This window comes from Fusarium proliferatum (genome assembly GCF_900067095.1).
Source record: "Fusarium proliferatum ET1 genome assembly, contig: FPRO_scaffold006, whole genome shotgun sequence".
Lineage (NCBI taxonomy): Eukaryota > Fungi > Ascomycota > Sordariomycetes > Hypocreales > Nectriaceae > Fusarium > Fusarium proliferatum.
The window spans coordinates 997,707-1,011,637 of NW_022194795.1; the positions used below are offsets into that span (position 1 = coordinate 997,707).

A 13,931-nucleotide genomic window follows, 5' to 3' on the forward strand; every position below is an offset into this window, starting at 1 on the left:
GCTATGGCATTAGTGAAGTTTGCCCTGTATCATTAACCCAAGGCTGAAGGGGCCGAGACAGCCGGCAATACCTTGTCTTTGGCGGCATTTGATTCCACAGCTCCAGTCACAGAAACATTGGACGGGACGCAATCAAAACCAAGGGCAGCATGGAGATGCCTATCTGCTGATATTGTTCTCGGCAACTCTCGTCAGTGAGATTGCCCGAGTTCAGCCGTGACAAACAACAAACAAACAATAGATTAGTAGGGAGCAATCAGCAAACACCCGCTGCATAATCAAAGGATGCAGGTTAATGTCAGAAGTAAGAATCAACGGCCACTAGCGTGCCCCTTGGGTCCCTCCAGTTCAACAGGAGGTTTAATTGCCGTAACTCCCGTCTAAGGTGTGGCGACGCAACCACTGGATCAATTAACCTTTGAATTGAATTCGACTCACCACAAAGGGTCCATTGCGAACAAAGATCTCGTGCAACGAGTAAACGAGTACACGGGTACAATTGAGCGACGCCAGAGGAGATATGACATGTGCTTGCTACATGAATGAGGCAGCAGTAACAATAGCTGTAGCAGCATCTGTTCCAGGTGTCGGACTGGAGCGTCAACACTACAGTTAGGCGACCAACCTCAGGTCGGACTACGATACACAAACAAAGAGGCTCAACTTCACTGTAACAGCTCGAGTTGACGCCTTGAAACAAGGAACCGACTTTAGTACCGACTAAAGATAAATTACTGTTTTAACCTGCTCCTGAATAACTACCCAACTTGACTTGTCCACTTCTCTTTTTCGTATCCACGGCGCAACGCCAACGATCCATGCTCTTACACTGCTACTTCATACCCCAGTATATTCATCCCCTGAAATTGTACTAAATAATTTAACTGCCCATAGCCCATCCACTACGGCGCGCCCACATTGCCGGCCCCCCGTCACCACATTCATCTCGACCCCCAAAGAGCACAGAGGCCGCCATCAGACAGGTGGACTCTGTGGTGGATCTAGCACTGGCGTGTCCGTCGTTGGCTCCTACAGTTGACTCCCTGTCCTGTCCTGTTCCATTCAGTACCTGGACGTGGATTCTATTGGCTTGGATTACCTTTTACCTCTTTACCTGCGACGAGTCGGGTGCCTGGCTTGGATCGTGAACCTGCAACTGCAACTCCCTCCAAAGTCCATCACCAGAGGGCTACTCCCCCGAGAAAAAACCCTCTCGAGACGGCGACCGCCCATTGCCTGCGATCACATTCCCTATCGTCGTCCCTCCACATCCTCGATCAGTCGACGAGCTTCGGCCCAAGGCGAGAGGTTTGCCATTTTGCTCAACCGGCCGCCTTGTCCGACGGTCCCCCTCGAGCCCAAACTTGCAAATTCCGACACGACACTTTGCTTGGGAAGAATTCACACCCCGATCCCTCATCATCTCCTCGCACCGTAACGACGAGCGCTACCTGCGAGGGTATTCGCAGCGCCAGTATATAACGGACGGTTATCGCTCACGCAACATTTATCTTCAGCTTCAGGGGACATACAGTATTGGCGTCGACTGACGGCGGCGCATCCGTCGAAGTCGGCTGTTGATACGCCAGATAACGAGCTTTTAGCCTTTGGCGCTCACAACCATACCGGTAATGCAATTCCCATCCCTAGGTACCACCCCTTTCTTGGAAAACTCTCCTGACATGCCCTTGATCAAGTTTCCCAAGTTTCCCTTATCATGTCGAACTACGGTTACGATCCTCGAGGAGCTCCTCAAAGGCCGCCGCAGAGGGGCTACGGCGACGACAACAATTACGGTCAACGAGATGCTGCATTCTCCAACATCTTCGGCGCTGCTCCGCCTCCTGGCCGATCCCAAACAATGACTTCGTCCTCTTCGATGCCTCAAAACATGATGGACCCCGGCCGCACTCAGACTATGTCTTCAATGTCCTCTGGTATGCAACGGCAACCACCGCCTCGTGCTCCCCCAGGACACTATGGGGACCCAGCAGCTGGCAGGACTCGGACAATGGATAGCAATAGCATGATGGGGAATGGCTACTATCCAAGCCAACGCTCAGCATCTGGTGGTCAGATGCCACCTCACTACATGCAGCAGCAGCAGCAGCAACATCATCAACCACGACGTCCGTATCCAGGCCCTGGAGGACCTCCACCTCCTCGAATGGAGCAAAGAGGTCCGCCGCCTCCGCAAGCTCCTGGTGCAAGGACTCCTGCCCAGCGATTCTATCAAGGAGGACCGGCACCTGCAATGAACAATGACCCTTATCGCTCGCAGTCACTCGCTTCTGCTCCTCGCCAGCCAATGTATCACCCTCCTCCCAGCGCCTATCAGCAAGCTCCAGCAAACCACCTTCGACAAGCCCCCTACGCGCAGCAGAACTCAGCGAGGACGACCGCTCAAGGGCGAGTTGTGCCAGAACGTCATGAAGACCGCACCATGTCGCTGACTGGTAATTACCAACCCCAGAGCATGGACGCCCACCAGACCATGAGTGGTCGAGTCATCCCTAACCGACGAGCACCTACCGAGCTGCCGGCCACCAACGGTTACCCTAATTCGATGCCTCACGCTCCAGGGGCACAGACCCGAACCTCTAGTATGGTTTCGTCCAATGGTGCTGGCGATCATGGTAGGACCATGTCGATGGCCTCTACCGTGGCACCAACCATCACCCCTTCTGAGTCTGATGCTTCTACTTTGGTTCAGCGACCAACCAGGAGCAAGTCGATCGAGAGCGAGCGCCCCCCAACTGCCACGAAGATTCGACCACCCCTCGTATATCCTGCCCTACTATCTCGAGTCGGAGAGTGCTTCCGTCGCAAGATTATTGTTGGTGACCGGACCAAGAACGAACTGACATACAAGAATGCTTTCAGCGGTTCTGAGGCTGTCGATGTCTTGTCATATATTATTAGGACTACTGATCGCAACCTTGCCCTCCTTCTTGGCCGAGCTCTGGATGCCCAGAAGTTTTTCCACGATGTCACTTACGAACACCGTCTGCGAGACTCCCAATCGGAAATGTACCAGTTCAGGGAGACATTAATGGATGAGCCAGAAGATAAGCCCGCAGTCAATGGTGTCTTTGTCCTGCTTTCCGAATGCTATTCTCCAACCTGTACCAGAGATCAACTTTGTTATTCAATTGCCTGCCCTCGACGATTGGAGCAAGTTTCGAGACTGAATCTTAAGATCAACCCTGGATTACGAAAGGAGGATGCTGTTAATGCTGTCGACGACGAGGCTGATCAGACAGACGAACAGAAACTCTGGATTAACTCCGTTCCAAAGGAGGTTGCTGAGAAGGTCGATGAGCGGGAGAAGAAGAGGCAGGAAGTTATTTCGGAGATCTGTTATACCGAGCGAGATTTCGTCAAGGATTTGGAATATTTACGAGACTTTTGGATTCTGCCTTTACGATCAAAGGCTTCGCCAGTTCCTGTTCAGCGTCGCGAAAAGGTTGTCAAGACCATTTTCAGCAACATTATCGACCATCCCAGTATTCATACCGTCAGCTCCCGGTTTGCGTCTGGACTCACGACTCGACAACAAAAGGAACCTATTGTCCATAATATAGGTGACATTTTCCTTGAGTATGTCCCTCAGTTCGAGCCCTTTATTCTGTACGGTTCGAAGCAGCTGGAAGGAAAGTTTGAATTCGAGAACGAGAGATCAGTCAACCCTTACTTCGGCAAGTTTGTGGACGAGATTGAAAGGCGCAAGGAGTCGAGAAAACTGGAGTTGAATGGTTATTTGACCAAGCCTACGACCCGTCTGGCACGATACCCCTTACTCTTGGAGAACGTCTTGAAATACACGGAAGATGGCAACCCTGATAAAGAGGACATTCCTAAGGTTCTGGTCATGATTCGAGATATTCTCGGTAGAGTCAACGCAGAATCTGGAAAGGCTGAAAACCGATTTAACCTCAGGAGGCTTCATGAGCAGCTCCGTTTCAGACCTAATGAGAGGGTTGATCTTCGACTCACAGAAGAGGGACGTGAAATGGTCTTCAAATGCCAGTTCAAGAAGTCGCCCACGGATCCTGCAGAAATCACGGCCTTCCTCTTTGATCACGCCGTTCTTCTTGTTCGCATCAAGCAGACTGGCAAAACTGAAGAGATTAAGGCATATCGACGACCCATTCCTCTGGAGCTTCTCGCAATCAGGGAAATGGACGAGGTGATTCCCAAGGACGGCAATATGAAGCGTACCTCGTCGAGCTTGATTCCTTCGATTCGGAACAACGCCAACGACCCAGCGAGAAAGGAAGGTTGGCCGATCACCTTCCGCCATCTGGGTAAAGCAGGTTACGAGCTGACGCTTTATGCGTCTAACCAAGCTGCTCGTCAAAAGTGGCTTGAATTTATTCATACTGCGCAGGAACGCCTTCGATCCCGTGCCGACTTCTTCAACACAACGGTCATCTCAAGCAAGTTCTTTGCTGGTACCAACCGTGTCAACTGTGTTACGCCATTTGGTAAGTCCTCTCTGCTTTTTCCGATTCGATCGCTAATATCATGACAGATGGTGGCCGTAAGCTCTTGTACGGTACTGACAATGGTGTTTACCTGTCGGACCGCAAGGTGAAGGATCAAGTGCCCCGTAGGGTATTGGAGACTGCAAGCGTCACTCAGATTGATATTCTGGAAGAGTACCAATTGCTCTTGGTCTTGTCTAACAAAACACTCCAGTCTTACCCAGTTTCTGCCCTCAACCCCGATGAGCCCGCACTGTCTAGGAGGCCTAAAAAGATCCAGAACCATTGCAGTTTCTTCAAGACGGGCATCTGCTTGGGTAGACATCTGGTCTGTTGCGTCAAGTCATCTGCTCTATCTACTACGATCAAGGTCTTTGAGCCTAATGATGCCATGACCAAGGCCAAGAAGCAGAAGGGTATTGGTAAATTCATGAGCGGCGGTCATGATGAGCTCAAGCCATTCAAGGAGTTCTACATTCCCACCGAATCTTCGTCCGTTCACTTCCTCAAGTCCAAACTCTGCGTTGCCTGCGCTCGAGGTTTCGAGGTCGTTTCCCTCGAAACGCTCGAAACACAATCATTGCTCGACCAGGCTGATACGTCACTTGACTTTGTGGCTCGCAAAGAAGGAGTTAGGCCAATCCACATTGAACGACTTAACGGAGAGTTCTTGCTTAACTATTCGGAATTCTCCTTCTTTGTTAACCGCAACGGCTGGAGGGCCCGGCCAGAGTGGCGAATTGACTGGGAGGGTACACCACAGAGCTTCGCACTCAGCTACCCCTGGATCCTTGCTTTCGAGCCAAACTTTATTGAGCTCCGGAACATGGAGAACGGTGCTGTGCACATTGTGCCTCGTAAAAACATTCGCATGCTTCATAGTAGTACGCATGAGGTAAGTTTGATCGCACAGAAAGCTATTTCTTTCCAGGATGCTAACATGATGTCAGATTCTATTTGCACACGAGGACGATAAGGGAGACGACGTTGTTGAGGCAATCGACTTTTGGAAGAGCAACCGCAAGTCGGAGCTGCTCGGTTCATAACAATAAATAAATACCGGACCCGGCATTGGGGGAGCGTTTCTTTTTCCTGGAAAGATTTTTTCTTCTTCTTGTATTACTTGGCGGCGCCCGGTTATTACGACATCGGCTATCCTTGGGCGTGAGATACTCGTAAGAGTATTGACGATTTTCGGCTTCTATGTGGTAATCCTTTTATTTGGGAAGACACAAACTTTTGGGCCGCACTTCGAACCGCTCACTGGATTTGGTTGTAGTGCTCCTGACTATGTAAATCGGCAAGTCAGCACATGATGAGCCTTGATGCCGGCTGAACCAGAGCAAAGCATCACCTCAATGGCGTCGCTAAGATGTTTGAAATATAGGAGCTGCAGATACGGAGATGGGGGACCATGACCAGCAGGATGTAGGATGGGACAAGATAAGATGACGAGATGGAAAAGAGAAAGACGATATATCGTAGCCTGTACTCTGGAAGGATGAGCGATGTTTGGCATGGCATACTGTTGCATTCCATGGCATGAAATATTTTGGAGCAGCTTGGAGCGATTTAAGAGTGAGGGAGCGTCGTGAAATAATGGCCTGGACAGAACAAGAAGGGAAGGGAAGGGAAGGACTGGGCTCTACGGTACTATAGTAGTTGAGTTTACAATTTCGATTGTAGTAATTGGAGATATCCTCATCGACTTTCATTATCTGCTGTTACTTACTTATTCACTTCTCACTCACTCAATCTGTATGTCTACGAGAGGTACCTACTTAAGCACCTAAGTACTCCGTAAGGTAAGTAGGTACTTGGCCAAGTGTCGATGGCCCACTCACTATAAGAGAACCAATCCCCTCTCATGCGACCCTGACATTGGCGTATGCCATGTGGCAGTGTCTTCTGTGGCTCGCTTGTGGTAATGACTGTTTCATATGGGTATCATGGAAGGAAAATATGGAATGCTTTTTTGACCATTGGGCTCTTTCAGCATCTTGAGGCCTGATAAAATCTCCATTTTTCTCGTTTCTTCACCGAGTTTCTTTCGACTCGGGGTTACTTATTCTGTTGTTGACTCGCTTAAAGTTCTGAGGTCATGATTCGTCAGGTGCGCGAGCTACCTACTAACCTTAGTGCTACCTCGCTGTAGCCCAGTACCAGACCAGGCACTAACTCTATCGCTATCTCCAATTGCATGTGATTCATTGAATACTGACATCACCTCCATTTGGACAAGACCTTGGACTACGGATACCTTATCAACCTCTCTTGCTAGCTACATCGCTCATTGATCCTTGTACCTACAACAACAAAAACCTTGAGCTGGGATAGGCTTGTATCGCGACAATCCTCAGACAAAGATTGCCGCGATGGCTATTCCTTTCATCGGAAGGCTTCGCCCGTGAGTATCTCCCCTATTCGTCTTTGTCTTGGCCTGGAAGATCTGCGTGGGCTCATCCACACTCTCATCTTTACTATGCGCCGACTTTACTAACCTCTAATCCGAATAGCCACGAGTATCTAGCTCTCGTGGGATCATTTATTCTCGTCGGTCTCGAGGCAGTCATTCGAGTCTTGACTTTGGCTTTGCGTGAGTCGCAGACCCTTTCCGAGCGGTGTAGGGGTCATACTAACAACATCGCAGCCCCATTTCTTGTTACGCTTTTCTATAGAGCTTCAAGACGGCTCTTCAATAGGTTTTCTGCGCCTGCGAGGCGACGAGCGGAGAGTAAACGAAAAAGTTGGCTTTTTGGCTGTTTCTACTAGACTCGGACTAACATCGTATAGCGATATCCACCAAGGTACGAGACGCGCCTGACTTTGTTGAGTTGTGTCGCATTTGGGGCTACGAAGCAGAGGAACATATCGTCCAAACCAAGGATGGATATCTTTTAGGTCTTCATCGTCTGCAGTGGAGAAAGGGCGAAGAAGGTCAGAAGGTCAATTACGGCCCGACGAGTCTGAAAAAGAAGGTCATCTACATGCACCATGGCCTTCTTATGAACTCAGAGGTTTGGGTTGCTCTCACAGATGAGCAGAGATGTCTACCATTCGAGCTGGTTGAGAGAGGTTACGACGTCTGGGTAAGTTTGCCTTCATTGTTACGCAGCCCACGTCCATTGACTGACACCTGCATAGTTTGGAAATAATCGGGGTAACAAGTACTCCAAAAAGTCAATCAATCAGTCGCCCACCTCCAATGCCTTCTGGGACTTTTCCATCGATGAATTTGCCTTCCACGACATTCCAGATAGCATTAGCTATATCCTTGACACGACCCAGCAGGAGAGTCTCTCGTACATCGGCTTTTCGCAAGGTACAGCCCAGGCTTTCGCAAGCTTAGCCATCCATCCCAAGCTCAACAACCAGATCAATGTCTTCATCGCTCTCGCGCCTGCTATGGCGCCTGCCGGCTTATCTAGTGGAATTGTCGACGCGCTCGTAACAGCATCGCCTTCTGTTTTGTTCCTCTTGTTTGGTCGTCGTTCCATTCTCAGTTCCGCTACTATGTGGGAGACCATCTTGTACCCACCCATCTTCAGCAAGCTCATCGACATGGGACTTTCATTCTTGTTCAATTGGCAAACCCTCAATATCTCCGCGAGTCAGAAATTGGCTGCTTACCCACATTTGTACTCTTTTACGAGCACCAAGAGTGTGGTTCACTGGTTCCAAATCATTCGAAACAAATCCTTCCAGATGTATGACGATGACGTTCACCAGCCAATCAGTGTCACTTCAAGCAGCAAATACTCTAAGGTTGCCAAGTACCCGACTCGAAACATCAAAACACCAATCGTTCTGGTTTACGGCGGCAGCGATTCCCTGGTGGATATCAAGGTTATGCTCAAGGAACTACCACCTCAAACTGTGGCAACTGAGATTCCTCACTATGAACATCTTGACTTCCTCTGGGCCCGGGATGTCGATACCCAGGTTTTCCAGCACGTGTTCGATGCGCTTGATAGCTTCACCGATGCCGAGCATACAAAGGAGGAATATGATCGTTACTTTGTCAGTCGGCAGGAGAGTCTTCTAGGATCAGGTTATGCGTTTGGGCATTCTTACCATGGCAGCGAGAGCGAGTCTTCGACACTTACACCAAGTCTTGAGGGAGCCAATGGCGTCCAACTTACGCCCCAACCTCAGCCACACCGAGCACGAGAGCAGGCGTCTGGAATTCCTTCTCCGAAGAACACGACGAGACACAGAGTGAAATACTCCGGCGAAATACCTGCAGGCGACCGACCAGCCACCCCTGAGCTTTTTAAGAGTGCTGCGGGAAGAGACTCACCTGAAAGTGGATTGGATTCCCCGGTGGCGGCCAGGGTAAAAGCTGGTGTCAAGCGCAGTGGGAGTGTCGGGAGCAATATCAGCCTGGATATGCGAGAGGGTCGTGGTATCAGTGTCGGTGCGAGTAAGGCTGCTGGTGGCATTGTGACGAAGAGCGGCGCTAGCGGAACTAACGTGGAGGAGAGTCCTAGAAGGGACAGCTCTGCAGAAAAGAAAAAGAAGTAGGTGGCTAAGTGGAAGCGCAATGGAGGAAGAGTTGGATTCAGTCATGTCTTCGATCGACGATTCAGAAATAATGCTTATTCTTTTTATTTGTTACAGGAGGGACAGCGATACATCCCGAGCAGTACACGCACGTTACAATTTATTGGGTTTGAGAGAGCCCAGCTTTTCGCTATATACGTAGTGCAGACTTGCACAGATCAAGTTGCCGGGAACCACGATAGAATGCAAGATAAGAAAAGTCAGAGAGGACCCTCTTCTATGCTACACTGGTCGCTTTCCGCTCTAAAGAGGCGCAGCAATGAGAGTGTGACTTTCATTTGATAGGTAGTCAAAACAGGATGATGGCGCGAGGAAGTGTGAGTGGGCCGGACCATCTGCAAGGCTCCTTTGATCCTTCAACTGTATTATTGAGGCTGAACTGAAGCAACCAATACTATCTTTTGATAGGACTATCTTTCAATATATCCACAATCAAAACGGCAATGCATGTTGTTTTTCGGCCACCAAGGGCCGACGGGATGATAGAATATGTCAGAGACTAGCCGCAAACTTCGCGAAACACGAAATACGACGGAGGTGAACTCCGATATCATACTTGGATCCTGTACCTACTTCTCTAGCTTTGACTTGCATACCTTTCTTATAGAGTGTAAATATTTCAAGATTGTTTATGTATGGGCAGAGTGGAGGGCCACTTGCATTGAAGCTGAAGTACGGGAGGGGGTTACATAACGAACAGTCATATATATATATATATATCGGGCTACCCGTCTTTTCATTCTTGTCCTTTGAATACTGGGCATAATTACTCATATTTGACCTGCTTTCGCTTCCTCATTATGCAGCCAACCTCCCCTGTTTCCCTTAACGGGACACAAGCTCCTGACATGCCCTTCTTTTGTCTTCAAAATCCCGAAGCTGGATCGTGTGTCGATGATACGGGCTACTACCTCTATCGCATCGATCTTGCACCAAATGCTGCATTTCTTGCGATGTTCACAGTTTCATTGATCGGCTTCATTGTCACTTGGGTTTTCACTCGCAGAGGTACAGCTTTCAATGTTGCCATGATCCTAGGTCTTCTGTGCGAGATCATTGGATACAGTGGACGCATCGCGAGTTGGTACAATCGCTTCGATATGAATGCCTTTCTTACTCAGATTTGTTGCTTGACCATGGGACCAGCCTTCATGGCTGCGAGTATCTATCTTTGCCTACGCAGGATTGTGTCAGCTTTTGGACCAGAGAACTCACGGTTACCTCCCGAATACTATACTAGACTTGTAAGCCATTGCCTTGTGGATATGACTCAAACTTGCATTCTAATATACCGACTCTTTAGTTCATCCCTTGCGATGTTGTCTCTCTAGTCCTTCAAGCCCTTGGGGGTGGTATGGCCTCCGTTGCTTCTCAACAGTACAAAAGCGCAGACCTAGGCACAAATATCATGATAGCAGGACTCGCCTTTCAAGTTGCGACGATTCTCGCCTTTATTGCTTGCTCAATTGACTTTGCCATTCGAGCTATTCGTCGTCAACGTGTCCTCGGTGAAGCAGCCTTTGACCAGCGCCCTGAAATCGTCAAAGTCCGCAATTCTCGACGGTTCAAAGCTTTTCTCTGCGCTCTATCACTCTCTGCAATTTGCGTTCTTTGGAGAAGTGCGTTTCGAGTTGCGGAATTATCTGAAGGCTGGAAAGGACCTCTCATGGGTCATCAGTATATGTTTGTTGGGTTTGAGGGGATCTTGATTGTTGTTGCCGTGGCCGTTCTCAATATCTTCCATCCCGCCTTGTGTATGAAGGAGCTCTTGGAGATGGATGGTGGTGGTCTCAAGGGTATTTGGGGCTTCCGCAAGCGCAAAAACAATGCCATGACTAGTGAAGAGTCTGTGGAGGATTCAGACCGAAAGACACCCACGAGCGAAGCTGTGGCAGTTTAGGCTTGGTCCAGTGCGTGTACGTTGGTGTATCAGAACAAACAATCACCAAGTTGTATGTAGGGAAGCCTGTAGGCATTGAGAGGATGGTATCAACGTTGAATGGACGTATTGTAGGTAGTGAACTATATGGATCCTATGGGTAGTCCCTGAGTGTCTCCGAGCAGTTTAGGAAGTATATTCCAGCTGCTTTCGAATGTTAGCCCGTGCCAAAAGCCACTTGTAGGTGTTTGACAGCATCTTCTATCATCCTATAACCCCTATCAATCACGCCATGGAGCGAAAGAATAGAATGTGTCCCGCCTTTCACCAGTAGCGTTTCCACGTCAACTCCCAGCCCCCTCAAATGCTCTCCAAAAGTTAGTGCCTCTGGTGCGAGAATATCCATCTCTGCAACAGCGATCCACGTCTTTGGAAGCTTGCTCAAGAGAGATTCGGGGGCAAGGTTAGGGCTTGCGTCCCATTGAGAGCGATGGTCATCACGAGTAAAGTAAAGCTTACGATAATACTCCATTCGTGCAGGTGTAAGCCAGGGTGCAGTCTCAGCATTGGGCCTCCATACCCCTTCAGCTGTGGCAGTATTGTCAACAACCGGTATGAATAAGACCAATGATATAGGAGGATGTGTAATAGTGTTTGGGAGTGATGGCTGAGCTGTCGGTAAAGGGACTTCTGGGTTCGATGCAGATAATGCAGCGACAATCGCCAGATTAGCACCAGCTGACGTTCCGCTGATGGAAATACGGGAAGTGTCTATGCTCTGTAGCTCAGTAGGACGAGATGCGACCCATCTTACGGCGTCAATCGCATCCTCGACTGCAGCTGGGAAAGGGGTTTCAGGGGCAAGCCCATAATCTACGCTGACGACTATACACCGCGCTCCTGGATTTTGTGTAAGCATCGTACGATCAGACACAATCAGAGAAACACATACTCTCACAAGCCCAGCAGCAAAGATCGGTGCCATTGTTGAGTCCCCCAACTGCCCAGGCACCACCATGAAACCAGACGAGGACAGGCCAGCCTCGGTCATCACATTGGCCTGTTGGTGTGTAAACTCTCACTCGGAATCTAGCAACGTCATGGTCGCCGATGCTCCCTACGGGAATAGGTTTTGTTCCTCCAGGAGGGAGAGAATGCTTCTTGGTACGGATTGAGCCGTCCCAGCTATTGATCTCGTCTCTTTCGATATACTGCAGATGCGCCTCATGATAGGCGACATATTGGGGATCTAGACTGTCACGAATGGCGGGATGGAGGGGCTGACAGATCTTGCGGTGTGTGTCACCTGTCATTGTAACGATTCATGGGTTTGGAGTAGGTTTCGAGGAGTTGTAGTGAATCAGATTGTGAGGTTGATTCAGTTGATTCAGAGGCGAGAGGTCAGAGGTGAAACCCCACGCTTCCTCCAACCCCCACTATTCAGAGGCCAGACCCGCATCTGAGACTTAAGCTTACATTTCGAAACACTTTCTGCGAGTTTTAGGGTCGGAAGTTATCATTACGGGTGTCCAAAGCACTTTCTCATATTCAAAAACTTAGAGATATTCTGAACATCGATTTAACAGCCTCACTGTAGCAAAACAAGGTGACCCCAGCTCCGTATCCGGGCTGCCCGAACGGTGCCGTAAATAGTGGGGCAGATGCCGAAGCCCGTCGCCGTAATTCATAAGGCTGTCCCGACTTTGGAGCTGATGAAGTTTGACTGAGCACGGTATAAAAGGATCAAGTAGTTTCCTGCGTAGAATACTACAGCAGTAAATTTCTATCAGTCCTTTCAGGCTTTACAACAACATATGTTACCATTGAGATGCAGTCAGCCTGACGGCTTCAAAGTCTCATAACCTGACAGTTAGTTGAGTTGTGTTACCTCATTCTCGGCTTGGCTTGGCTTGCTCATAGGCATGCGTAAAGTGTTTGGCAAGTCAGCCTGCAGATTCGGTAATTCTAACGGGTCTTACGGTGTGCCCAATTACTGCTGCCCATGGCTGTTTTCTTGGGCAAAGACACCGTCTATAAGTGGAGAGAAGATGTGTTAGTGAATGCCAAGCAGACTCAGCATGGGTGCTGTGGATTGAGCGAGATGAAGTTGGCTCGGTTGGGGGTAGGGTAGTTATCTGGATTTCCGAGGCGGGGAGTCAGCAGCCCAATTTTCAGGGTCCTTACATATGGTAAAATACTCCGGGTTTGTCCAGAACAGCTTGAGCTGTCTTGTAGGGCTGTGGCTTTAGGCGGCTGACATACTTCGTTCGGTCTGGCCGTAACACGTCGAGTCGACATGCCGAAACCTAGCACATGCAGTCAGATGAGTAGGACATTCATCATAGGAATGTCACCATAGATCAGCCCTATCGTTTTGTTGATGGGAGCAATGTCTTGGAATATTGCGATTGGGTGGGGGGGGGGGGGGGGGGTATAGAGTCATTCACATGTGTTTACCAGATTGAATCAAGGTTCACCAGCCGTTGCAGTTTTTATTAGGGACTCTCCGGTAGATCAAACTTAACAATAGACAAAGCATAAGGTAATTAATACAAAGAAAGAAAGATTCAGTTCCAACGGCCTGGGGCGAGTACAAACAAAGTACCTGGTAGTACTAGGCTGCTTCACAACTGACCGTATTGAATGTCGGATATCAGTCCCAAATTGAGATACGCATTCCTTGACCAATGATATTCCCGTACCGAGGTGAGAGTTGCTACATACAGTACTTGTCAATCAAAATACGAAGAGCCGGGAGACAATATCCTCATTATTGCGCCATCCGTGACGTGCGCTGAAAGTACCTAAGTTGGATCCCGCTAATCTGACAGCGAGGCCGCCCAGTAACTTTACGTCTAGGCACTAATGTATGTACTGAACCCCCCACATTAAACTTGAGACCCAATCCAATGGAACGCGATACAATCATGGCTCTTGAAATGTTGTCTTTTGCACCGCCGCGATCGAACAAGAATATTGTTTGTAACTTTTAATCCGTGCTC

The 13,931-nt window shown here is 49.2% G+C and overlaps 4 protein-coding genes across 4 annotated transcripts; 3 read left to right on the forward strand and 1 right to left on the reverse strand.

The window, feature by feature from the left end:
• Positions 1-1,717: 1,717 nt before the first annotated feature.
• On the forward strand, positions 1,718-5,533 carry FPRO_09405 (uncharacterized protein; the record flags this gene model as incomplete). Its single annotated transcript, XM_031232793.1, has 3 exons — positions 1,718-4,487; positions 4,535-5,382; positions 5,438-5,533. 3 exons carry the CDS (start codon positions 1,718-1,720, stop codon positions 5,531-5,533), a joined length of 3,714 nt encoding a protein of 1,237 aa, XP_031082695.1.
• Positions 5,534-6,862: 1,329 nt separating this feature from the next.
• FPRO_09406 (uncharacterized protein) lies at positions 6,863-9,011 on the forward strand (the record flags this gene model as incomplete). Its single annotated transcript, XM_031232795.1, has 5 exons — positions 6,863-6,894; positions 7,004-7,083; positions 7,138-7,221; positions 7,281-7,576; positions 7,632-9,011. The coding sequence occupies 5 exons, from the start codon at positions 6,863-6,865 to the stop codon at positions 9,009-9,011; spliced, it is 1,872 nt and encodes a 623-aa protein (XP_031082696.1).
• An 839-nt stretch (positions 9,012-9,850) lies between these two features.
• Positions 9,851-10,950, forward strand: FPRO_09407 (related to YER185w, Rta1p; the record flags this gene model as incomplete). The annotated part of the gene is made up of 2 exons (XM_031232796.1): positions 9,851-10,294; positions 10,354-10,950. The coding sequence occupies 2 exons, from the start codon at positions 9,851-9,853 to the stop codon at positions 10,948-10,950; spliced, it is 1,041 nt and encodes a 346-aa protein (XP_031082697.1).
• A 196-nt stretch (positions 10,951-11,146) lies between these two features.
• On the reverse strand, positions 11,147-12,242 carry FPRO_09408 (uncharacterized protein; the record flags this gene model as incomplete). The annotated part of the gene is made up of 2 exons (XM_031232797.1): positions 11,147-11,829; positions 11,882-12,242. 2 exons carry the CDS (start codon positions 12,240-12,242, stop codon positions 11,147-11,149), a joined length of 1,044 nt encoding a protein of 347 aa, XP_031082698.1.
• Positions 12,243-13,931: the final 1,689 nt, after the last annotated feature.